Genomic DNA, 25177 nt, shown 5'->3' with positions numbered 1-25177 from the left:
TTGTGGTCGCCCCACTCGCCATCCCCTAAGGCCGCCTCTGAGCTAGATAAAATTCAATTAAACATCGTTTCTGGGTGCCCATGTTAAAGATGTCTGTGAACATTCCGCGCTTTTTCAAATTTGACTAGTCAAACTGGACGCGTTTCTTTTAACAGGCCGAACAAGAGAAACAGACCAAAGACAACCAGATCAAGACACTCCAAGACGAGATGGCCGCTCAGGACGAACAGATCAGCAAGTTGAACAAAGAGAAGAAGAACATGGAGGAAGTGCAGAAGAAGACACTGGCCGACCTCCAGGCTGAGGAGGACAAGGTCAACCACTTGAACAAACTCAAGGCCAAACTGGAACAGACCCTGGACGAGGTACGTGCAGCCTAGCTAGAAATAAGTCTTCATGAAACGAGAGATTAGTTCAAATCTGTTGATAGATAAGGACGGAATAATGATTTTGATCTCTTTGGAATTTTAGTTGGAAGACAACCTGGAACGTGAGAAGAAGGTCCGCGCTGATGTGGAGAAAGCCAAGAAGAAGCTGGAACAGGATCTGAAGAGCACCCAGGAAACTGTCGAAGATCTGGAGAAGGCCAAGAGAGAATTGGAAGAAAATGTCAGGAGGTACGAACAAACCTTTAACTTTTGACCACTAAAAATATCTAGAAAGAGTTTATAATTAACAGATGAATATTACTTAATTTTAGGAGGCGCGGTGACTGAGTGGTTAAGCGATTGGCTTCTGAACTGGGGGTTCCGGGTTCGAATCCTGGTGAAGACTGGGATTTTTAATTTCGGGATAATTGGTGCCTCTGAGTCCACCCAGCTCTAATGGGTTCCTAACATTAGCTGGGGAAAGTAAAGGCGATTGGTCGTTGTGCTGGCCACATGACAACCTAGTTAACAGAAACAGATGACCTTTACATCATCTGCCTTATAGACCACAAGGTCTGAAAGGGAACTTTATTACTTAAACTTCTAATTATCTTCATTTTAAGACATTTTTTTTTCAAAGACTTACATGTGCGAATAAAAAATATAATAGTTCTAAGAAACATACCGATTACGTAAAGATAATCAGCTAAACACGTAACTTGTTCAGATTATCTGAATTCACACACTGCAAAAGTGGAAAAATGAACACCCAAAGAGAATCAGCTAACTATCCAATTTGTTCATATTATCTGAATCAACATTGCAAAGCTGTGTACTGTTTTGATTCTAATTCTTCGCCCTTTTCAATTCCCAGGAAGGACATGGAAATCAATGGTCTCAACTCCAAACTCGAAGACGAACAGAACCTTGTTGCTCAACTCCAAAGAAAGATCAAAGAACTCCAGGTAACTTTTGAAAGTCACTAAATAAGTCATTGATTCATTTCAATACCTCACTAATTAATTTCAATTCGTCACGGATTCATCTCAATAATTCACTAATCTATTCTCATAAGTCACTGATTCATTTCAATAAGTCATCGATTCATTCCAATCAGTCATTGCATTCGGATAGAACCATTTGTCAGCGTAAAGTAGTCGGACCATACCAGGTTTTAAATAAGCACATTGTTATTTCATACTTACATTAGATACGCCATTGTTTTTACAACAAGTGCTGCCTCTATATGCCTCGCCAAAGTTACTGCAGAATCGCTCTATCTTCAAAGCGTTTTAAAATTTAACTTCAACAAACCGTGTGTAGGAGATGAAATTACCCATCTCTGTCCGCCTCTTCATATAAAATGCCATATCCTATCGGACACATATGCATGGTACTGTATGTACATTGTTTGCGAGTGCTCGTTCTTTCTCTTCCCTTCAATCACAACCCCGAATCTTACCAAGAACCGTAACCCTTTTATTTTTTACAAAGGTAAGTAAAACTGTCTGTTTTTTCCTAATAAAATATGTGTACATGTCAAACAAACCTGTGTTTGAGTTTTCTTCCTTTTTATTTTATTTTCCTTCCAAATTTCCAATTTTAGTTTTGTTTATTGCATATTATATTAAAATTACCTAGTTAATTATGCATGCAGAAATGTTTTAATCAGCTCGTTAAGAATCATTTCTATGAGAGTTATATTATCTCCCTATGCTTTGCAAACTTACTGACCTATAGATACAACCCATTCCACACATTTCTTATAGTTACTGTAGTACTTTTTAACCTTTGTTCTTGCTCGTATATAGAATGCTACATTCCTCCTACCTATTGTATACATCACTTTATATAAATTATTTTATTCTTTCGATCATGCGCATTACGTCGACCTTGTGAGTCGTCCTTCACCCTTCTGACGTGTGCTTTATACCTATTGTTGATGTTCCTCTAAATGTATGTCACCTTTTTTATTCTTCCTTTCGTTCTAAATACACAACCCCCATCAATAGTTCAATACAAACGGACGATTACTACTGTTAAAATAGAGACGGATTGTCTAATAAGGCTTTTAAATTGCCTGGTTAATATATGTTCGGATAAAGAAAAAACGCTTAATGGTGAATAAGAATTTAGCGGGTATTCCCGTAGTGTGAAATAGTTAATATAGTATTTTATCGTAGATTTGAATTGGGCGTAGGGTAATTGCATAGACAGGGTTTGTAAAGTGTAATGCTAAAATAATTTGAAAATACTTGACCGCCAAACAATTTGATAATAATAATAGTTACATAGGGTCTAGATCTATATAGATCAAGGGTTAAAGTACAACAATGGAGCGGTCAACATATTAGCCATCTTGTTGGCACTGAATATTGTCTGTACTTTTGACAACTTCTATTCGTGAAGAAATATACTGCGCCAGTTCTGCTGCTTTTTTCCGTTCGAATATATTAAATGAACATAAACAGAAAACATTTGTTGTTTTTTTTTCAGTAGTTTAGGTACACGTCTCAATATGTCATACACTTAACTCTTAAATATTAACTTTAACTGATCAACAAGAGATTAAGAATAAAAAGTATTAATATATCATACACTTAATTCTAAACTTTCAACTACATAATTATACATCTAAAATATAGATCTTAATATATAGGTCTAATTCAATAAAAAAAAATAGATTCATTTCCTTTATTCGTCTATCTACTAAAATTATCATGTAAAAATAGTTTATTCTTATCTTAGCTTATAAATTACAGACATTACAATAAAATTACTTCCTAAGTGTATGCCTGTGCCAATCTAGTCATGTATATTATTCAGTGACTTGAACTCTGCCTGAACTCTGCCACGTCTTTTTTTTTATCCTGGCTGATTCAGGCAACCCATTCCCTGCTCTAATGGCACTAGGGAAGAAGGCGCACTTTAACAATTTTTTTCATTGCATATGGTAACATTAAATACCATTTAAAGAAAGGGTTGTTTGAATCAAATAGGAAAACCGGAATGTTTGTTCTAATTTTCTGCACCGGTCTGACGTGGGCTACTAATTATCACCTGCGGCGAAACAGGTCTTCGTTCGTCAACAATACTCGAGCAGCTAAGGTGTTCCGCAGGCATATCATAACTTGCCCACATGTTAGTGGCACCTGAAACGATAAAGCATAGTCCGGAACAAGGCGTTACCGAAATTTACCTCACCCGTTTCTAATTTGAAATGCACTAGCATCGTTTATTTTGTTACCAAATCTAACGTTTAGAGGAGAGAAAACAAATAAACAAGCGGTTCTAAAAATAACGCGTCTAGCGTATGCGTTAATCTGAATCAACATACTTTAAAGGCTTCAATAATGTTGTTTATACTGCATTGTATCTAGGGTGTCTTCAGATTCTGAATTTTGTTTTGAAGATTTAAAAAAAAAAATTTAGCTTATTGGCTAGTAAATATATACACAATGACGCAATATTTTAACATTAGTGCAATATATGAACAATGACAGGATACTATTTCTTGTATTACAAAAAATACAGATATAGAGTCTAGATGTATTGTGGTGGAACTTTCTAAGACTTCTCGAATCTAATTCCTATTCCATACCAAACAGGACGCATTGTTCTGTGTTGGTAGACTCATCATTTGCTGGTACGCGATTCTCTCCCCCTTGTTTATTTTTAACGTCTGCCTCTGACATTGGCCGCCATCTTTTACCTTCCCGTATCTCTCACTTACCTATATACCTGCTAGGTCTGCCAAGTCTAAATAAGGACTAGGCACAGCGTAGTTTCTTAGCGCCCCGCCTACTCACCGCCCTCACCTGCCCCTATCCTTTAATCATTGCACGTGAACGTGCGCTGGGGAGGTGCGCGAGTTGTTTGCTAAGGTAAAGTCTGCCAAAACATCGCATTTTTAAATCTGTACAGCAACAAAACATTCTTATTTGGAAAAAGAAATATATATATATATAAGAATGAATTTCTTTGTTGACTACGATTGTAGGGCTACAAAGCTATTTAGCTAATATAACCCTTGCATACATTTATTGTGAGTACATGCTGATGTCGGAATGATTAGTAGAGTTAATTCAGTTACGCATTACAATCTTCGCCCTAATATGTTTTAGAGCAAAAATATATTCGTTATACGATTAATTTCGGGAGCCCTATTTTGACATAAAACTGCTAGCTATTTAAATAATCCTGTACCTGGAAGCCGAGCCCATGTATTCAAGCCGGTATTTTTCGACCTCTGTTATCTGGCTATTCCAGTAGGTAAATAAGAAACAAAAGAAAAAAAAAATGTATGTACCGGTGCCAAAACTTTGTGTGGTAGCAGACGTGATAAATCTAACAAGGTGGGAAGGGGGAATGTTGAAACTCACACACTAAAACTGTCTAGATCAGCAAAAAAAAAACAAACAAAAATAAAACTATTCTGTTCATCCTGGTACAAGCTAGACGTCTCTAAATATTTATCTCTTTGTACTATAGAGACTTAACAATCTTCGTACAGTTAAGCTAGATGCACATTAACTCGCGTTCTTAGTGTAAATTGGCCCAGAGATTCTTATCTTATCTTATCTTATATAATACAGACGTTACTTCAAAAAAGAAGATGATTACGTCCTACGCGTCATGCATTTAGTCATGCATATTAACCAATGACTTAAATTCCTGTTGGTCTTCAACCTAGTTCGATGTAGATAGTTACACAATGTAGTGACTCAGTGTTGGAAGACACGATCCAAGAACGGATCTACTTTGTACACCGTTTCACAAAACAATAACAACATCAATTATTATTTGCGTCCCCAATAAAGATATAACGCTAGCGTTAGAGTATCGGGATATGTTATTACTTCAAAAGATTGGTATTTTAGATATTGGAACTTTTAAATGAAACAAAATTGCCGAAGTAAGAAAAAGTTATGAAAGTAATGTTTTATAGGTCAGTTTTAATAGGTGACCAAATAGACATAGTTCATACTGTAATTCTTAAATATGCGTTAGTAAAAGAGGAAACATCGAGAACTTTTAAGAGATTAGTGAGTTTGTATTTTAGGTATGTAGCTAATTCTGACCGAAAACCTTAATCCCTTCCCTCGGCCCCCACCCCCCACCCCAGCAAATTACTCACCACATACCGCCGACATACCTATACCTACAGATGAGTAAAAATAAATGGGAAGTGTTGCGCAAGCTGGCAGACACAAGGATCACGCGCGCGCCCGACTCCTGATCCTAGTATACGTGTGCTCGCTAATAGACACCTGCTCCTTATGTCATGACCTGGTCTGAATTACAAGATGGTTCTTATCACAGCAGTTCCCCCCCCCCCCCCCATAACTTTGTTATACATTGTTAGTTCTTATTATTCCTTTTTACGATCATAACATAAGCAGTAGGTCGGGCTTCTATTAAGTACGATCATAACATAAGCAGTAGGTCGGGCTTCTATTAAGTACGATCATAACATAAGCAGTAGGTCGGGCTTCTATTAAGTACGATCATAACATAAGCAGTAGGTCGGGCTTCTATTAAGTACGAACATAACATAAGCAGTAGGTCGGGCTTCTATTAAGTGTACAATAGTTCGCTATTCAATTTTTTGAAACAAATGATTTGGATATCAAAAGAGACAATCAAACCGCGTCCTGTAGTAACAGTTTGTTAATGACCAGACCTTGGTTAAAACTAGTATTTCATAAAACTATTTCACATGAGCTTAAGTCTAAATAGGTTCCGTATCTCACATCATTTATAATATACACTATAAACAACTACATTCTTCCAAACTACAGATTAACAAATACTGATTTTTTGTTGTTCACAATTCTAAAACCCAATAGATGCCAACAGAGCTTCTTTTTAAGTATAGCACACTGCCAAAGTTGTAGTACTAGAATATTAGGCTTCTAATAGGTAGCTAGTTAGGACATTATCTTTTTTTTTGAAGTAACGTCTGTATGTTTTAAGATGAGGACCTAAGGACATAGGAACACGCGTAGGACGTGATCATCTTTTTTTGAAGTAACGCCTGTATTTAATAAGACAAGGAAACTAGGCAATGGGCTTGTACAGCAAATAAGACAAGGGAATATAGAGTCTAGCATGACCACAGACATTGCAGACAACCTCGGTAAAGGTCATGGACGGCATTGAAAAAAAACTGTGTCTTGGCTTACACATCTAAAATGTGAACATATTTTTCTCATTAGTTTCTGCCATGCCAGCAAAGTTTCTACAGCTATTTATCAAACACCTCCACTATTTTTTTTTCTTCTATATTTCGTCAGTTCTTTCAAAACTTTTCCCTACACATTCTTTTCAAGAATTAGAAAAAAAAAAAAAAAAAAAAAAAAAAAAAAAAAAAGAAAGCTCAAGGCGTTTAACTCTCTTTACTCTCTCATATAAGTGTCTAGCTTGCGTCTACCTTGCACTCACCCATCGTCAGCGTGTACTCTGCCAAGTTTCTGTGTCTGCCGTGCTAGGTAAACGAAGTACCTGGGTATCCCTCCCCCCCCCCCTTTCCCCTCCTCTCTTCGTCCCCACCCCAGCACGCTTTCACCCAGCCCTAGCAGGGCAAGGATGCTGTCTGGCACTTAACATTTGGCGAAGAAGGCGAGGGGCGCACGCCGTCAGCACAGGAAGAGGCTACCTTGGAGCACAATAACAACGTCAAAGGGGGGCTCGGTTCACTTTCAGCTATAAAGTACTACGGAAGGGGACGCAACTGCTAGTATACCTAGGCCTTGTGTTGGAAGAGTGGTCGATTCTTTATCAAGTTTTTCTTCGAATGTGTCCACTGTATTGAAACATTATACACACATATGCTGTGTATATATTCAACAAAAGTACTTTAAGAACACACCTGTTGCTCACTAGCCTTTGTATCATACAAGAGGATTCTAGTACCTTGCAGGATATTCTATTGTGTCCAGAGGTTTGCAAACCTATTTGTTCGAACTAAGCTATTACTAAAGGTAAGAGAGTGCCTTTTATTACCTAAGAAAGAACTTACCCGGATTTGACCCTTAATTTACAATCAGGACAAGACGAAATGGCATCAACAGAAGATGAGGTACCCCTTGTTGAAGTGTCCGCCCCAAGATCTGACGAAGTCATTGAAGAGGCTATCATTGTAACCAAGAAAACAGAACCCAAAAAGCCCTCGGCGTCTCCAGTGCCCAGGGATGAGAATCTGGAAGAAACGAGGCCAAGACAGTCCTCCTCAAAGCAGGCGTCGTCCTCTTCCTCATCAAAACACAAGTCGTCCTCGTCACATAAGTCTTCGACTAAGAGCTACCACTCTTCTTCACAACCTAGAGACTACAGCGACCGCCTCGGGATCGGAGGCTTTTCACGGGAATTTCGAGGAATGAGCCCCAGCGTCGTTGAGAACATCGCGACGCACCCGCTACTTTTCAACAAAGGCTACGAGCCTTTGATAAACCCCATACTGAGTGCTAAAAGCAAGAAAGTCATAAGAGACACCTCTGACCTGGGAGTATACGCACCTGGTTTAAAAGCTCTTTTGGAAGTATGTGTCTTAAAATTAAAAAGAACAAAACATTACCTTGATGTAGTGTTTTTAAACGTAATTTCCTCGCTGGTGGTGGCGCTGCTTTAAGCAAATATCTGTGCTTTATTTTTTTCTTATTGTGTTAGTGAGCTTCTTACTATTGCTTGTCGTTCGTATCGCCAGGTAAGTCTCTCGCTTATTCCCCCTTTTGCGTGATCATTAACGCCCTTGTCGTTGTCTGCCACCCCTAACAAGGCTATGCACGCTTTAAATCACCAGTTCTTTGCTATAAAGAGCTACAAACCCTTTAGATAATACAATTTCATATTTCTATGTAAAATGTATTTTTTGTATAAATATGCCTTTAAAGTCTATAACTATTGGTCCTAAAAAATGCATGCTGTTCTCAAATGTGTCTAAATTTAATTCTTTGGGGCATGTATTTTATTTTGTATAAATGATGCTTAACATTTTGGAACGAATTAGGCACTATTTCGTTCGTTATATAGCTAGAAATAATCGAAGTGATTTAACTCTTTCTCTCCTTAATTATTTTCACCACGTTTCGACAGAATTCTTCATTTTGCTCATTACTATTACACTCCCCTTTTACGATAAGGCTTCAATAACTTTGTGAAATATTCTCGTATGTACCCTTAGAAACATCTTTTCTTTGATACACAAGTTTTAGTGTTATGTCGATTCAAAATGGCTGATTTACTACATCCGGCATTTGGGCTTAAATGTAGCATCGATGTTTACTCGCTAGAATGAGTAACTTGCTAGGAATGCTGACACAAGCAAAACATTTGTAGCTATGGTAGACTTAGTACCTGTCTGCACCTCCTTTTATGCATGCATATAAGTATCTCGTTGTGTCTTTAGAATGAAATAAATAAAAGTAAATCTATTTGTAAATCAAATACTTTTTAAAACTTCTATTTAGAATTTAACTAAAGTGGCAGCATATTTTCTAAACTACGAATTGCATCTTATTTCTTATTGTGCTTACCTAAATAAAAGGTCGTTACAGATTATACCAGAGCTAGTGAATTTTTACTTTTTAACCTATCGCTTTTATAAATTTTAACAATTTTAAAAAGTTAAAATGAAAGTATTGTAATATTGTATAAAAAGGCAAGAAAATGCTAGAGATGACGACAAGCTTGCGAAGCGTTAGGGAGAGAAGAGATGAAAGATTGCAAAAAAAAAAGTTTCGTTCAGTATGCTACTTTTGTGGTCTTTAAATTCAAAACTGAAAACGCCAGACAGAGAGCAATGAAATCGACAATCACCTCAGAAATGTGTGGGGCAGTTCTAGGCATGGTGAGCTCACCAGGTGAAGTCGAGTCCGGTTCCTGCTCACCAGGGACGATGAGTCACCTGAGAGATATGAAAGCGAAATGAAGAGATGGGGTGGAGAGGGGGGGCGGTGTGCGATGTTCGGGGGGGTTGGATTGTAGATGCTGGGAAGAAGAAACACACACACATTATCTTGGTAAAATTTAACTTCGCTTGTGCGACGCGTGTAGCCTTTGAAAAAAAAAACTGAACATCGGAGTTTCCTGGTAAACTATTCTCTCAAACACAACAGACAGTTGTTTGACTCTGGAGCTTTTGTTAGCCGGTGATTGTCGGCATTCTTTTAAGTCTGTGGCCAAGATAGTTTTCAACTTGGACTTAAACACACATTTCCAGACGAGCCAAGAGACTTTATACTCTATCTCAAGTTTTGCTCGCTGCTTATAAACATTTCGTTTCGTTTTCTGTTACCGAAAAAAACCAAACCAGTTTTCCAACATATTGTCAACAACTTTTCTGTAACGAAAATCACAGAAGGGAATTTCGAGATTGTACAACAATTTGCATTCGACGTCTTCACATTTTTGAAAGCGTGTTCAGTTCGTATTAGTTGCATTCCATTGTAGAGGCTTTCGCGAGGTGTTTACAAGTCAATGTTGTGTCTACACAAATAACATATGTGCTTATTTGATTCGCTGACCAAGAAGTGCATTCGTTCAAAGAAAGCTTAGAGAAGAGCTTTTTTTTTTTTGTTTCTTTAAGTTGCAATCACTGCTGCATTCCTGTTTTAAAACGCTACATTCAGTTAATATTATTATACACTAATCATCATTTTCGGGTTAAAACCTATTTTACAATAATCATTGTCATCCAATTACAAGAGGAACCCCTGATATAAATACAATGGAGAATTTAAAATTTGAAAATCGTAAATTGCAGGCTCGTATTGAAGAGTTGGAAGAGGAACTTGAAGCAGAACGTCAAGCCAGAGCCAAGGTAAGATCCTCCATTGATCCTCATCTTAGTTTGTGTCTGTAAGATGTACAATATACAACTTCTTACTTAGCTACGGTATTTCACTTCGTTAAATGTAATATCTCTTAACATCTTCAGCGGAGTTTCTCATTAGTCTTATCTGTAAGGTCTAGACTATAGCACTTTATTTAATAAGTTATCATTAAAGTCAACACATAGAGTTTTAACATTAACAATTCGTAGCTACAATAGTTTGTCTCAAGTAAATGTCCTGTCATTGAGATTTAGAATAGTTTCGTATTTATTGTAGTATCTGTAAGATTAACAATAGAGCACTTACATTTGGCATTATCTTTCAGACCTACAATACACCACTTAGTTTTACTATTATCTGCAAGATCTACAAATAGAGGGACCCTAGTTACTATATTTTATCTAAGATCTTAATTGTCGAATTTGCTGTGCTGTCTTCAAATGCACCTATATAAAACTTTATGTATAGTATTTTCACCCTCTATAATATGAATGTGGGTTGTGAGATGTTAAGCATTTAGGATTGTCAGTTGAGTTTTCAGTTCACTCCTATATATCAAAATAAAAAAAAAAGCATATATGTTCTGGCAATATGTGTTGCAGCTTGGACTATGTGAGACAGTATGATCTCAATGCAGCTTGGACTATGTGAGACAGTATGTACTCAATTTGCTTTTATTCTCTTTCCTCGCCAGGTTGAGAAGCAGCGCACTGAGTTGTCCAGGGAATTGGAAGAGCTGGGTGAGCGCCTTGACGAGGCTGGTGGTGCAACTGCTGCCCAGGTTGAGCTGAACAAGAAACGCGAACAGGAGCTCCTGAAACTCCGCCGCGACCTTGAGGAGTCCGCCCTCCAGCACGAGGCTCAGATCTCCACTCTGCGCAAGAAGCAACAGGATGCCGCCAACGAGCTTGCTGACCAGATTGACCAGCTCCAGAAAGTCAAGACCAAGTAAGTTCTTTATTTAAACACTCATGCAAATTGAAGACTGCATTTCGTAAAGTAGCTAGAGCTAGAAGTGAACGACCCAAAGTCAGTTGTAGTTCTTCAGAGTCTTGTCTAGCTTAATGATTGGTGTAGCTCAATATTGTCTAGTCTAGCTTGGAGACTGGTGTAGTTTTATAGATTACTCACGCTTGTCTTTCTCAACATGCTTTATGTTTGCTCGACAGGATTGAGAAAGAGAAATCCCAGTTGAAATCAGAGGCCGATGACCTCCGTGCACAACTTGAGCATGGCAGCAAAAACAAGGTACGCTACTCTTTATGTTTATAAGGTACATTACATTTTCACAATTATTTCCCTTGCCGAAACGTAACAAACTATTTGTTAAACTTAATTAGCCTAGAAGTTTTATTCATTGACGTTAATGAAACAAGTTACTAGACTATTTAGTTCTAAATATACAAATGTTATTTTGAAAAAAAAGGACTAATATATACAACTATTTAAATGTGCCACTAACTTTAATATATGCATTTGCCATGCGAGAATATCAGCCATCTAATACGTAGTAATGAATTGGCCTATAAAATAGGTTAATTTGAAAGCTAAATGACAAAGTACTGAAATTTATAAGATGTAAAGAAGGATTCTGTTCAAAAACTATAAATTATTTTCAGCTAGATATACTTTAACTCTATCTGTAACTGAACAATTGCACTTCCAGTAGTTGTGCTCATGTTTTCTTCGTTTCACTTCTGCAGGGTATGTCTGAGAAGATGACCAAACAAGTCGAGGCTCAGATTTCCGAACTGAACTCCAAACTCGATGCTGCCAACAGACAGATCCAGGAGCTCCAGGGCCAGAAGAACCGTGCTGCTCAGGAGAACGCCGACCTGACCAGACAGCTGGAGGAGGCCGAACACAAAGTTGGCGCCCTCACCAAGGAGAGAACCGCCCTGGCCACACAGCTCGAGGAGACCAAGAGGCAACTCGAGGATGAGACTCGCGTATGTTGATAATTATTTGCCTTTCAAATAAATAATATAATAATTAGAGTTTTTAAAATTATGCAGCTTACTGGAAACGTTTTTAAAAAGCAAACTAAAAGATCATATTTAGTGTTTATAGTATGGCAAGCAAGTGATAGTTATACATAAACAAAGGCGTGAACCTAATGCTTTATTAACTTTATCTTTGCCAGGCTCGCCAGAAACTCGCCTCTGAGTTGCGCAACTTGCAAGCCGACCTTGATGCCCTTCGCGAACAATTAGAGGAAGAGCAGGAAGGCAGAGCAGACCTCCAGAGACAACTCAGCAAGGCCAACAACGAGGCTCAATTGTGGAGATCCAAATTCGAGTCTGAAGGCACATCTAAATCTGAGGAATTGGAAGAGGCCAGGTGAGACTTTAATCCGACTGGTAATCTAGTAAACTGAGTTCTTATACATATTTAGGTTTAGTCTTGGTTGCTGGTATCTCTTACAAAAACAATTACAAACATTGACGCACGAGGAAGAGGCCATTGAAACCATACCACTTTTTTGCAGACGCAAACTCCAGGCCAAACTTAACGATGCTGAACAAGCTGCTGAAGCTGCAAACCTCAAAGTGGCTGCTTTGGAGAAGGCCAAGAACAGACTTCAGGGAGAACTTGAGGATCTTATGATCGACGTTGAAAGAGTAAGTTCTTAGCGTTATAATCACAAAAGCTTCTAGAGAGAACCACTGTCTAAAGGATTACTATTAACTAATTAACTATGTTAATCTTTTCTATTTTACCTTTTAGTTAAAATTAGATCTGTGTACTCTTTAAATACTATATAACTGCTCTCCTTTGTTTGGATTACTATTAACTTATTAACTATGTTAATCTTTTATATTTTACTTTTTAATTAGAATTAGATCTGTGCACTCTTTAAAACTATATAAATGTTCTCCTTTGCTTGTGTCCAGTCTAACGCCAACGCCAACAACCTTGAGAAGAAACAGCGCGGTTTCGACAAGACAATCGCCGAATGGCAAGCCAAGGCCAACGACCTCCAAGCCGAACTCGAGAATGCCCAGAAAGAGGCCAGAGGATACTCTGCTGAGCTCTTCAGACTCAAGGCTCAACTTGAGGAAGCTCACGACCAGACTGAAGCCCTCCGCCGTGAAAACAAGAACCTCGCCGGTAAGACCACGCACTAAAATGTACCAGTTTCTATATAGAATTTCAGAATTGCATTAATTTTGTACAAAGTGACTTGTTCAGGTGAACTCTATTGGAATCGACTCTAATTTATCACTATTTTCCAGATGAGATCCACGACTTGACTGATCAACTTGGAGAGGGAGGCCGCAGCACACACGAAATCGAGAAATCTCGCAAACGTCTTGAGCTTGAGAAAGAAGAGCTCCAAGCCGCCTTGGAGGAAGCCGAATCCGCCCTTGAGCAGGAAGAGGCCAAGGTCATGCGTGCACAGCTCGAGATTGCATCCGTCAGAACAGAGATCGACCGCCGCATTCAGGATAAGGAAGAAGAGTTCGAGAACACACGGTAAGCTCCAATGAATGAAGCTTCTAATTATCAATGTAAAAACTGTAGCTCTCTAGAGTTATGGTTCTCGAAATGTGTAGTTCTTTGGAGTTAGAGTACCTTAATGTTATAGTACTCTAATTTAATGTTTTTATTTTGGGTACTCTTATAATCTCTTAAGTTATAGTGCTCTAGAGTTATAATTCTCCAAGTAAACAGTTCTCTGGTCTCAGTCTGGTGTCGTAGTTATCTAGAGATATAGTTCACGAGTGAGCATTGAGATTCTTTTCCTTTGCAATTTCTCTTCAGCCGCAACCACCAACGTGCCATGGATTCCATGCAAGCCAGCTTGGAGGCTGAGGCCAAGGGTAAAGCCGAGGCTCTCCGCATCAAGAAGAAACTTGAACAAGACATCAACGAACTCGAGGTTGCCCTTGACCAGGCCAATCGCGGAAAAGCTGAATTCGAGAAGAACGTCAAGAAATACCAACAGACGATCAAGGTAAATATTTTGCACACATCCAACAAGTTTAAGTAATTGAACATTCCTTAAGATTTTGCTTTGTCTCAATACAATGTTTCTATGAGGCTTTATAAAACACTCCACTCTGGACGTATGTTTTGCAGGAGATGCAAACACAAATTGAAGATGAACAGAGACAGAGAGAGGAGGCCCGTGAAGCATACAATGCTGCAGAACGTCGTGCTACCATTCTTACCGGAGAAATTGAAGAGCTCAGAAGCGCCCTTGAACAGGTAACTCTCCTTTTGAGTACACAAAGTAGGCTTCGAATTACCCAAATTATTCATAGATCAAGTAATCAAATATAAATACACATTGTTCACATTTTCTTCAACAACTATAGTTGCAACATTTCTGCATCGTAACATCTTGGATATTATTATTATGAAGCAAAATTGCTGAAATGATCAACTCCAGATTTTTAATTGTTAGAAAACATTAATTTTCTTCAAACTATGTTTTATGATGAGTACTTTACCTTGAACAGGCTGAGAGAGCCCGCAAGGGAGCCGAGAATGAGCTCAACGATGCCAACGACCGTGTTAACGAACTGTCTGCCCAGAACAGTTCCATCCAGGGACAGAAGAGGAAGTTGGAAGGAGACATCCAGGCCATGCAGGTATTTATCTTCAAGATTTAATTGTCGATACAGTTGCTAAAATACCATCTTACTTTCTATGTTCAAAACGGGTACCTAACTTTTGCTTGGGAATGTAAAAGTAGTTGCTTGCTGTGCTGGCCACATGACACCCTGCTCTTAAACGTTGGCCAAAGAATCAGATGACCTGATCATCATCTGCCCTATAGGTCTGTAAGGGAATCTTAGCTTCAAACTGTTTTGTATTATAACATTAGACATAAAGAAGACTTTATTCAACTTAGGAAAGTAATGCTTGAAAAGATGACATTCAGTTAACCTTTTGTTTTTACATTTACCCAGACCGACCTTGATGAACTCAGTAACGAGCTCCGTGCCTCAGAGGAGCGCGCCAAGAAAGCCATGGCTGATGCTGCCAGACTTGCAGATGAACTCCGACAGGAACAAGAGCACAGGTGAGAGATAGTAGCTTTGCTGGAAAGTGTGTATTCACCTTAAGATCAATTAGTAATTACCTCATCATGTGTGAGGAGGCGCGGTAGCTATGTGGTAAGTGTGTATTCACCTTAAGATCAATTAGTAATCACCTCATCATGTGTAAGGAGGCGCGGTGACTATGTGGTAAGGCGCCCGGCTTCCGAACAGAGGTCCGGAATTCGAATCCTGGTGAAGAATGGGATTTTTTTTTTCAGGATCTTCGGGCACTCTGATTCCATCCAGCTCTAATGTGTACCTAACATTAATTGGGGAAAAGTAAAGGTGGTTAGTCTTTGTGTTGGCCAAATGACACAAGGTCTGAAATGGGAACTTACTTTCTCATTATATGTATAAAATGAAACTGTCACTGTGCATAGCAGATTATGTCTATAAGAAATTAATGCTGAAATGTCATTTTTTTTTTCAGTTTGCAAGTCGAGAAATTGAGGAAAGGTCTTGAAGGTACCCTTAAAGATCTGCAAGTACGTCTTGATGAGGCTGAAGCCCAGGCACTCAAGGGAGGCAAGAAGATGATCCAGAAACTTGAACAGAGAGTAAGTCAAGTCGGATAACTACCCCTTGTTTATTCCTACTAATATGATCTTGGATCGAACTAACAATGTCTCTTTGTGTTTTTTAAAGGTCAGGGAACTCGAGACAGAGCTGGACAACGAACAACGCCGTCACGCTGAGACCCAGAAGAACATGCGCAAAGCTGACCGTCGCCTTAAAGAACTCGCCTTCCAGTCTGACGAAGACCGCAAAAACCAGGAACGTCTCCAGGATCTGGTCGACAAACTGCAGAACAAGATCAAGACCTACAAGAGACAAGTTGAAGAAGCTGTAAGTGACAGTATAGACCCCAGCACACACAAAAATATATAAGGTTCTCTCTGCAGAGATGCAGACCAATGTCTATGTCTACACAGTCCCAAAAATATTGATAAAAGCTTGAACAGAAGCAAGTTTAATATTTTTTTTATTTTTTTTTTGAAGTTTACGTTTACACAACAGGTAATGTTAACATTGTTCATAAACTGTCCAAACTTGACGATCATTGGTTTGTCCATTGTCCTCTGCTGTAGACATCGAAGTTTTTAGTTTTCCTTTGGAAGGATCTGTCATTATATCCTATCGAAACCTAAAGATTCTAAGAGATTTAAATGGTTAAAACGTTGGTTACATGTTACAATCAAAGAATCCTAATTTCCGTAATAGATATTTTTAGCTTCTGTGTTAAAAAGTTGGTGGAATAAAGCTTGAATATTAGCCTCCTATTACTGTGTACATAAACTGTAAAGCCTGTATACTTTGTCTCTGCAGGAGGAGATTGCTGCCATTAACTTGGCCAAATACCGCAAAGTGCAGACAGAACTTGAGGACGCCGAGGAGAGAGCTGACTCTGCTGAGGGTTCATTGTCCAAACTAAGAGCGAAGAACAGGAGCTCTGTGTCTGTTTCACGCACCAGTGCATCACCAGGGGTAAGCACTCATTTGCCATCAATCTAATCAATCAATAATAATTTGTAAACATTGATAAATATTAGCCATTTTTAAAAATATTAGTTACTGGATTTGATTTTTTTTTTATACAATCAGTGAATACTGTATTATAAAATGACGTATTTTATCTTTTACTCTGCACTATAAATATCAGTCAGCTTATATACAAATGTGTTTGTGTCATGTCCAGTGTTCCATGTCGAACCTTTCTTGAAATTATTGGAACCGTTATTAAATGTTTTAAAATACAGATTTTCGACAATCTATAATAGTTTAATATAAAGTACCAGTTTTTTAATCAAAAACTTGTAAACCTACCCACTTACATTAATATCCGTTTTGCGATATAGGACAAAACTGTCAAAAGATTTTCTTAACCTCTAACACTGAAAGATATTCTTGTATTCTATCAGTAACCAAACAGTAACGTATCTTCAGTTCTCATGGCCAGACGCTAATTGAGTCAACTCTTTCAGAAAAACTGTGAATTTTAGACTTAAGATTGGGTAGACTTTAGATTGGGTAGAATTTAGATTGGGTAGACTTTAGATTGGGTAGAATTTAGATTGGGTAGACTTTAGATTGGGTAGACTTTAGATTGGGTAGACTTTAGATTGGGTAGACTTTAGATTGGGTAGACTTTAGATTGGGTAGACTTAGAACGTTGGACATTTCACGCATAGAAATACATTATAGCCTTATGTTAAAGCCTAAGGTACACATTGTTTAACTAGAAGTGAATTGTTCATCTGAATTGTTCATGTATAACGCCCCCCACCCCTCCACAGTTCGCAGGTCCCAGCTCCGCCAGCAGAGGGCTAAGCACAGATCGCACCGCACGTGCGCCATCTCAATCCTAAACTTTTCTCCTTAGCTTTATTGCAAATTTGTTTGTGCGAGGTAATTATGACGTCACTGTCGTCTGCTAGAGCTCTCACTTCACCCAAATTTCTTTGGCAATGCTGGAATCCACTCTTCTGGATGTTGTAGATGTACAATAAAAACAACACAAACCAATCACTGGAATGATAGTCTATACCTGGAGCTTGCTGCACGAACAGTAGTCTGCTATCTGATTGAACGTCCAACTATTGTACTAGATTCTTTGGTTTTAATCTTAGGTCAAAAAAGTTTGCTCACAATTGAACTGTCAAATATGGTGCATATATGCATGTAGAGAACGGAAAAAGATTGTGTTGTCCTAAACAAAACAAGATCTAGACTCTAATTATTTTTCCTCTATAGACATATTTAATAACTTTTTAGATACTTTCTCTGCACAGATTTAAATTTCAAAATAGTTGCTAAGCTTTCATAAGATTTCATAAAAATACTCTTAAGTCATAATCATTTGTTTCATCTTATTTTACCATTCGAATTTTTCTTAGCAACCCGGAAGTGTCTCAGCTTCTGTCAGCAGAAGAGACAAAAGCGTTGAGTAAAAATACCCATAATACCTCTGTAAGCCAATCAGCGATCACATTCATCAAAAGCCTGTTTCCGCTAAATGTGCAGCTTTTGTTCAGTTATTTTTAATTCCTGCCAGTTTTATTTACATTTGATTTTTTTTTTTTTTTTGTAACGCTGAATCTGGCTGCTGATTTGATCCCGCGAGATACTGTACTGTTTTCATTTCTAGTACAATCAAAAAATTATGTGTAAAACTAATCGTCTAATCATTTTTAGGGAAGTTAAAAAATTAACTGATATGTAATGGTGATATCGCATATAATACGTAACTGTTGCTGTATAGTATATCTGTAAGTAGTTCTACATTCAAAGCCATATAACATTCTGACTCAAGTTAAAGATTCTTAATCATGGACTAAAAATATCGCAATTCGTTGTGGGGGATAATTCAATGCTATTCGAAAATGCTCCGTTAGTTTTCAGCAGTGCCGCCCCCTACATGGTAACATAACTTCCTCGAAGTAAAAATTTTCGTAGCAAGTGTTACAAGAATTTAATTTTACGATGTCGCCATTATAATTATATATATCTAGAAGCATGAAGACATGGATTGTGTTTTGTTATCATTGAATGTAGTAGCTATTAGCTGAATAGATTGTGAACATTTAGATAGATGCACATTTAGTTTTGGCGAGACATCTCGTCTGTGTATTGGTGTATGGATTTATAGATACGCAGTAGATGCATTTGTTAGTGTATGCTCTTAGCAGTGGCGGATCTAACATAATCATCACCATCGTTGATTATTGTTCTTAAAATGTTTATTAACATTCTTGTGTCGCGCTCGCCATGAAAAAAAAAAACTTACACCACAACGAAGTGGTCCTCAAACTGTTGATCCGCCACTGATGATTGTACATTACTGAATTATTGTTAATAACACATAAGTATATATTTACATAACCTGTTTATCTGTGACCTCTTTTATCTGTTCAGTCAAGTGTAACCGTCCAGAGAACTACAGAATCCACAATTATTTCTGGTTAAAAAAAAATTTACAAACCCAACACATAGAAAAAGATAAATCCTCGTAAGAAATTATTTTTTTTAAGGCGTTCAAGTTTTGTGATGCCTTGACTCTCTAACACGTAACGCAGAGTTATCTCCCTTAATATACACAATTCTAAAAATACATTGTCAGCAGTATCAAAGAAAACAAACCAACTCAGATCCTCTTGCAAGCTTTTCCCAGCTGCTCGGCAAAGTCATAATCTACTTAACTATTTCTACGATCAATATTATTTTTCTTTCCCTTCCTATTAACAAAACAATGAACAAATTTTCATAGAGAATGAAACTATAAAACAGTTACATAAAAAAAAATAAACTGCAGACGTTTACGATTTATTTTTGTATTAGACACACAAGATGCACCAAATAACTTTTAAAGAAATTTAGAAGCAAGCCATTCATTTAATATGAAACCATACAATAGTTACATAAAAAATGAACTGCAGACGATTACCATCTTTTATCCATCCGTACAATTCCTTATTCTTTCTTTTAATGTCAAGAAATTATGAAGCAAGCCATTCATTTTTTTGCTTATTGTTCTCTTCTCTCTCTCTCTTTCAATTCCTCCACCTCCTCACTCCATCTGTCCCTCCACAATTCAGACAAAAGAAACTACAGTGAAGAAGAGGGTGACCCAGTCGGTCTCACGTACGATTGTCTCCGCTTAAAGATGTAAGAGAGAGTTATCCATCCCTTTTTTTTCCGCTAACGTTTTACCTCCCTCGGAAATCTAAATATACACCCTTAATTACTCCTTAATTTGTTTTATTTTCGGAAAAAAAAATATTTGTCACCCCATGGATCACCCTCCCCTTCATTCTTCAACCCACACAAAATAATAATCCCCCCCTCACTGAAATGCTTTTCTAATAACACTACTCGGAGTATGGTTATAATGACGTCGTTACGGTACTGCGATGGTGCGAACCGCACCGGGTGTGACCTACCCTAGCGACGCCTCTGAATTTACCCTTACTGACAAGAGTGAAGCCCAGAAGTTTCTTAATTGATGTGACAAAAGATCCCCTCCTATATGTTTGTCTCAATTTGAAGTGTTCTATTTACTAAATACACAATATGAAAGTATTCGTCCCTATTTGGTCCTCCTCTCTCGGGTGCTACATGTAAATACAATTCTTTTTTTTTTTATCTTCCTTTCTTTTACTCTTTTAACTCATTTACTCTTTTAACTTATTTACTCTTTTAACTCACATACTCTTTTTAACTCACTCTTCTGTCAGCAATGAGATGGTTTGCAAAATGCCATTTTTAAACATTCGAATGATTTAAAGCTAATCTCTCAAAAACATAAAATGAATGTTAGTCTTTCTAATAGGCATGCTGGATTGCAAATTCTGTATACTAATAACATTGTATGTACATAAATTGAAAAAATAATCTCATTATATATATGGATGTATGATAAATTTATTACAGTTTTATTAATAAGTTACTTTGTTTTCTTAATTTAAATATAGTATTACGAAAAAGAAAGTTTGATAGTTTATTCCTTCTGTTGATAAAGTAATTGTATGCATAATCCATGAAGATGTTTGACGGTCTCTAAGACATGTGCCTTCTTATCAACAGTCTCCACTACTTTATCAACTTACATGAAACCTTCAACTTTCAAAAACCTTCAACACCATTCGTTTACTGAGGCACATCACTCGAGAGCGCCGGGCTGGATCAAGTCGGAAATGACGTGATACTCGTCAAGATGGCGGAACATCCGGGCGAGCATCCCAGCATCCTCACTGACCCAGCTGTCATGGCTGCTTTTTCTTTTTTTTTTTTTTTTCAAATTTCATTTTTATTCGTTTGTCTGTTGTTTTTTTTTTTCTCTATGCAATCTTAACCATTCATCTTTCTCTTGTTGTCAAGATATTGTAAAATAATAGTAATTAAAAAAAAACAAACCCCGACAAACTCAGAAACCGCCCCTTTTGTGCCAAGGGAGGTAATTGTGTATAGAAGATAAACCAAGTATCAAATGATAAGAACTCTTTTATTATGAATGGATGGACAATGGATTTATTTTAATATTGTGAATATATTTTATTTCTTTATTTATATGACAAATGTTTTTAAATAAACTATTTAGTTTGCAACGAACTGTTTTGTTTTTTGGCTGTGTGTTGAGTATTAGAAGATAAATACCTTTTTTTTTTCCCGTTCATAATTGTCTTCGTTTGTTTGCGTTATATTTCTCTTTTGTAAAGTACTATATATATATATACAAAACATAAAGACGGTGTCTGGCCTATATACCAAGCATAATGTTATGATATATGGGTCAGTTATTTTTTGTTTGATCAATTTTTGTTTTAAAGAATCTCCCTTTATAATTGTATGCACAGACCCAGGCGTGACTTAGTATTTCATTTCTTCATCCTAGACTTAGTGTTGTAGATATGTAATTGGTTAGGAAAACAAATATGGCTGCCATGTAACTTCTGCTGCGACATACTTCCGGTTACAATGTAAATTATCCCAGTGAGCTTTGCTTTCAAGACATTTGAATACAAAATAACAAGCAGACATGGCTTTGCTTTATTATATATTCATAGATATATATATATATGTATTGACATCATAAGTTATACAGATGTTAAAAAAATATATGCTCGGACGTTGGCTAGTTTGAAATAACGAATATAAAATGACCACTCATATAAGACCTGTAACTACTAATACGTAATATAGTGTGCTGGCTTTGATTTGTATTGTTATAAATGTAAACGAATGCTTGCTCAAAGTTCACTGCGACCTATTTATACCATTTCGGCACTTGCCACAGAAGCCTTATGTTAAGTATGAAGAAGCAGACATAGCTAGTCCACCAATCAGATTCAGAGAAAAGTTTTGACCTTTCGTTTCTTTATGACTTTAAAAAAAAAAATTATATTTATGTACGTCACTGTGTATGCTGACAGGCGTTAGACCTGAACCAGTTTATTTATTGAATAAACACGATGAATGCTATTCTGGGATTATTTTTTTTTTTGTTTTATTGTTTTTTTTCTTCTTTTATGCACTCACTGTATTGTAGATTTAAAGTTCCTCATTTTCTATCCTGTTAATCGTCCCATTTTGTAATTAGTAGCTCATATAATTTATTGTTAAATTAAATCTTCAAAAAAAAAATATATAAATAATAATTTTCACTCATAGACATACATAAATATAGACTGGCCGATAAAAGAGTTTTATGAAACGAAAATTTGTGACTTGCAATTTTGTGTACTTTATTATACAGCAGTGTAGTTTTGTTTAATCTCTAAGACTGAAGATCATGCAGCTTTTCAGAATTCGGAAATCCGACAACAATAGATATACATGTTTTCAAGTTACATGAAGTTATTTCCTTTTTCCAGTCTATATTTATTTATGTCTATGTTTTCACCTTAAATTAACTCACTAAAAATTACACACAAAAATATTTTTTTTTTTATCCTGCTACACCTCTGTCACGGCTACATTTTAGCATACTTGCGAATCTTGCACACTGACTGCTGGACTAGAGAGTAGGATCCTAGCAATGGACTAGAGATGCTACAGAAAGATCATTAGCATCACAACCAAGGGATAAGAGACAGGGTCACTACAGCAATGGGACCTCGTGATGACCTGTCAAATAACTCAAACTAAAACTCTATTGCTATATTACAAGGTCCACTGAGCTCGCAAAGGCCTTCCTTCAGGGAACAGAACCTGGAAAAAGAAAGAGCCAGACAGAGAAAGCGATGGGAAGACAACTTAAAAGAATGTTTTGTTTGTAAAATGTTTTACATGTTTCGGATGTTCCTTCAGAGTTGAAGATAGTTTACTTCCTAGTCCAAACCTCCCGCAGGACGACGGGGATGGAAGCGGGCAGTGTTTCAACCCGGGACCATCGATAAATCCAAACGACAGTCCAGTGCGCAAACCGCACGACTTGGCAGCCATCCTGGGCGGGCTTGTCATTGAAAGAGATTCTATCCAAGTCAAAAGACAGAGAGGAATGGAGAAATAAGGTCAACAGATCTTGTATGGTGCCCCAACAGACTATTGGAAAGTTAAAGGGTGTCACCTTTGTCGCGGAATATTGTAATTAATTTCTTCAATTAATTTACAACTAATTTGGTACAAGAAAATATAGGTTAAATATAAACGACCTAACCAGCTTTATACAGTCAAATTCTCCATAACTTTAATTTGATTACTAGTCGTACCACATGAAGGGCATAATATCAATATTTTCAGAAAGAATATCAGAATATAATTCTATCCAAGGCAAATGACATAGAAACATGGAGAAAGAAGGTTGACAGATCTTGTGTGGGGCCTTAAAGGTCCAGCAGATAAAGGGATAGGTGAAAGTGAAGGTGAAGTTAGATGTGAATCTGGCCTAACTGATGTCATATAATGATTATCTAATTGATCTAATTGTTTTGTAAAGGGTCAATCCCTTATTCAAAGCCTGAAAAAAAAAATCCTTTAGTTAAGTGTCCTATTATGTGAAAAATAAACTTTTTTTTTTGGCAAATGTAGTAATAATATGACAGAACTTACGTAACTTTGCAATACAGTAAAAAAAAAATTGACAAAAATCTAAAAATCGTTTGCATAATGTGTTAAAAATATGGTAAATAATAATCACCCTTACTAAATTAAATCATCATCATCCAACTCCATTTAAGTGAAGGCTTGAGAGACTTAAATCAACTCTTGCCAAAGCCCTGGACAGAAAACCTGCTGTCTTGCGTAGTGCGTACATGCCACCATACAGATCGGGAATTAGGGTTTCTCAGACCTGTCGAGACGGAGATCAGCATGTCTAGGGCAATCAAACAGAATATGAGGCACGGTTTCCTCTTCTTCCCCGCAGCGGAGGCACCGTGAAATTTGGCCATAGCCGTGAGATATATGAGCAAACTGGACAGTGGCCAGTCTTGCACTGTGCTATAATAGCTTGCTCAGGTCTGGATAGTCAGTTTATTTCTGATCAGAAGTCGTTATTCTTTGTAGTGACAGCGACGACAATATCGTATCCACTGCGTCGTAGCTATTTCTCGCTGTCATAACGACAAATAACGTATTCTACTGCGTCCTAGCTATTTCTTGCTGTGACAACGACAAGTAACGTATTCTACTGCGTCCTAGCTATTTCTTGCTGTGACAACGACAAATAACGTATTCTGCTGCGTCGTAGCTATTTCTCGCTGTGACAACGACAAATAACGTATTCTGCTGCGTCGTAGCTATTTCTCGCTGTGACAACGACAAGTAACGTATTCTACTGCGTCATAGCTATTTCTTGCTGTGACAACGACAAATAACGTATTCTACTGCGTCATAGCTATTTCTTCTGTGACAACGACAAGTAACATATACTACTGCGTCGTAGCTATTTCTTGCTGTGACAACGACAAGTAACGTATTCTACTGCGTCATAGCTATTTCTTGCTGTGACAACGACAAATAACGTATTCTACTGCGTCATAGCTATTTCTTCTGTGACAACGACAAGTAACATATACTACTGCGTCGTAGCTATTTCTTGCTGTGACAACGACAAGTAACGTATTCTACTGCGTCATAGCTATTTCTTCTGTGACAACGACAAGTAACATATTCTACTGCGTCGTAGCTATTTCTTGCTGTGACAACGACAAATAACGTATTCTGCTGCGTCGTATGTTACTTGTCGTTGTCACAGCAAGAAATAGCTAGGACGCAGTAGAATACGTTACCGTAAACCTATTAGCCTATTATTGGCTTGGGGAAAAAAGTTTTTGCAGTGTAACTTCTCCAATGGTGACATACTGACATTTAATGTTGCAGATAAATATATATATACATGCATACAAGAATTGCTCGCGAGTATAGGGAAGCGTGGTCGTGCGCTTGAACTTGGCTTGGCTACCTAGAAGGGGGCTCGAGGTTCGACACC

At 37.4% G+C, this 25177-nt stretch overlaps 1 protein-coding gene across 14 annotated transcripts in view; it reads left to right on the top strand.

Moving 5' to 3' along the window:
* LOC106056126 (myosin heavy chain, striated muscle-like) overlaps window positions 1-22227 on the top strand; it is a 54869-nt gene extending 32642 nt beyond the window's left edge. For 11 of the 14 annotated variants that reach the window (XM_056018864.1, XM_013213146.2, XM_013213599.2 and 8 more), the window contains exons 24-43: window positions 156-365; window positions 472-617; window positions 1243-1333; window positions 10132-10188; window positions 10896-11149; window positions 11371-11449; window positions 11905-12150; window positions 12345-12541; window positions 12690-12822; window positions 13096-13312; window positions 13438-13678; window positions 13967-14159; window positions 14285-14413; window positions 14668-14799; window positions 15121-15233; window positions 15683-15809; window positions 15898-16098; window positions 16579-16737; window positions 17547-17658; window positions 20833-22227. In XM_056018864.1, the coding sequence (XP_055874839.1) occupies window positions 156-365; window positions 472-617; window positions 1243-1333; window positions 10132-10188; window positions 10896-11149; window positions 11371-11449; window positions 11905-12150; window positions 12345-12541; window positions 12690-12822; window positions 13096-13312; window positions 13438-13678; window positions 13967-14159; window positions 14285-14413; window positions 14668-14799; window positions 15121-15233; window positions 15683-15809; window positions 15898-16098; window positions 16579-16737; window positions 17547-17618 (2997 nt within the window). In that variant the 3' untranslated portion in view covers window positions 17619-17658; window positions 20833-22227. Of the gene's footprint in view, window positions 1-155; window positions 366-471; window positions 618-1242; window positions 1334-10131; window positions 10189-10895; window positions 11150-11370; window positions 11450-11904; window positions 12151-12344; window positions 12542-12689; window positions 12823-13095; window positions 13313-13437; window positions 13679-13966; window positions 14160-14284; window positions 14414-14667; window positions 14800-15120; window positions 15234-15682; window positions 15810-15897; window positions 16099-16578; window positions 16738-17546; window positions 17659-18146; window positions 18220-19164; window positions 19259-19844; window positions 19915-20832 lie in introns of all 14 variants that reach the window. The other 3 variants (XM_013212825.2, XM_013213064.2, XM_013212989.2) reach the window with 3 other exon arrangements.
* The last annotated feature ends 2950 nt before the right edge of the window (window positions 22228-25177 follow it).

The sequence above is a fragment of the Biomphalaria glabrata genome, chromosome 2, assembly GCF_947242115.1.
Source record: "Biomphalaria glabrata chromosome 2, xgBioGlab47.1, whole genome shotgun sequence".
Lineage (NCBI taxonomy): Eukaryota > Metazoa > Mollusca > Gastropoda > Planorbidae > Biomphalaria > Biomphalaria glabrata.
The sequence above is the reverse complement of the archived record's forward strand: the minus strand, read 5'-3'. Positions and strand labels throughout refer to the sequence as shown.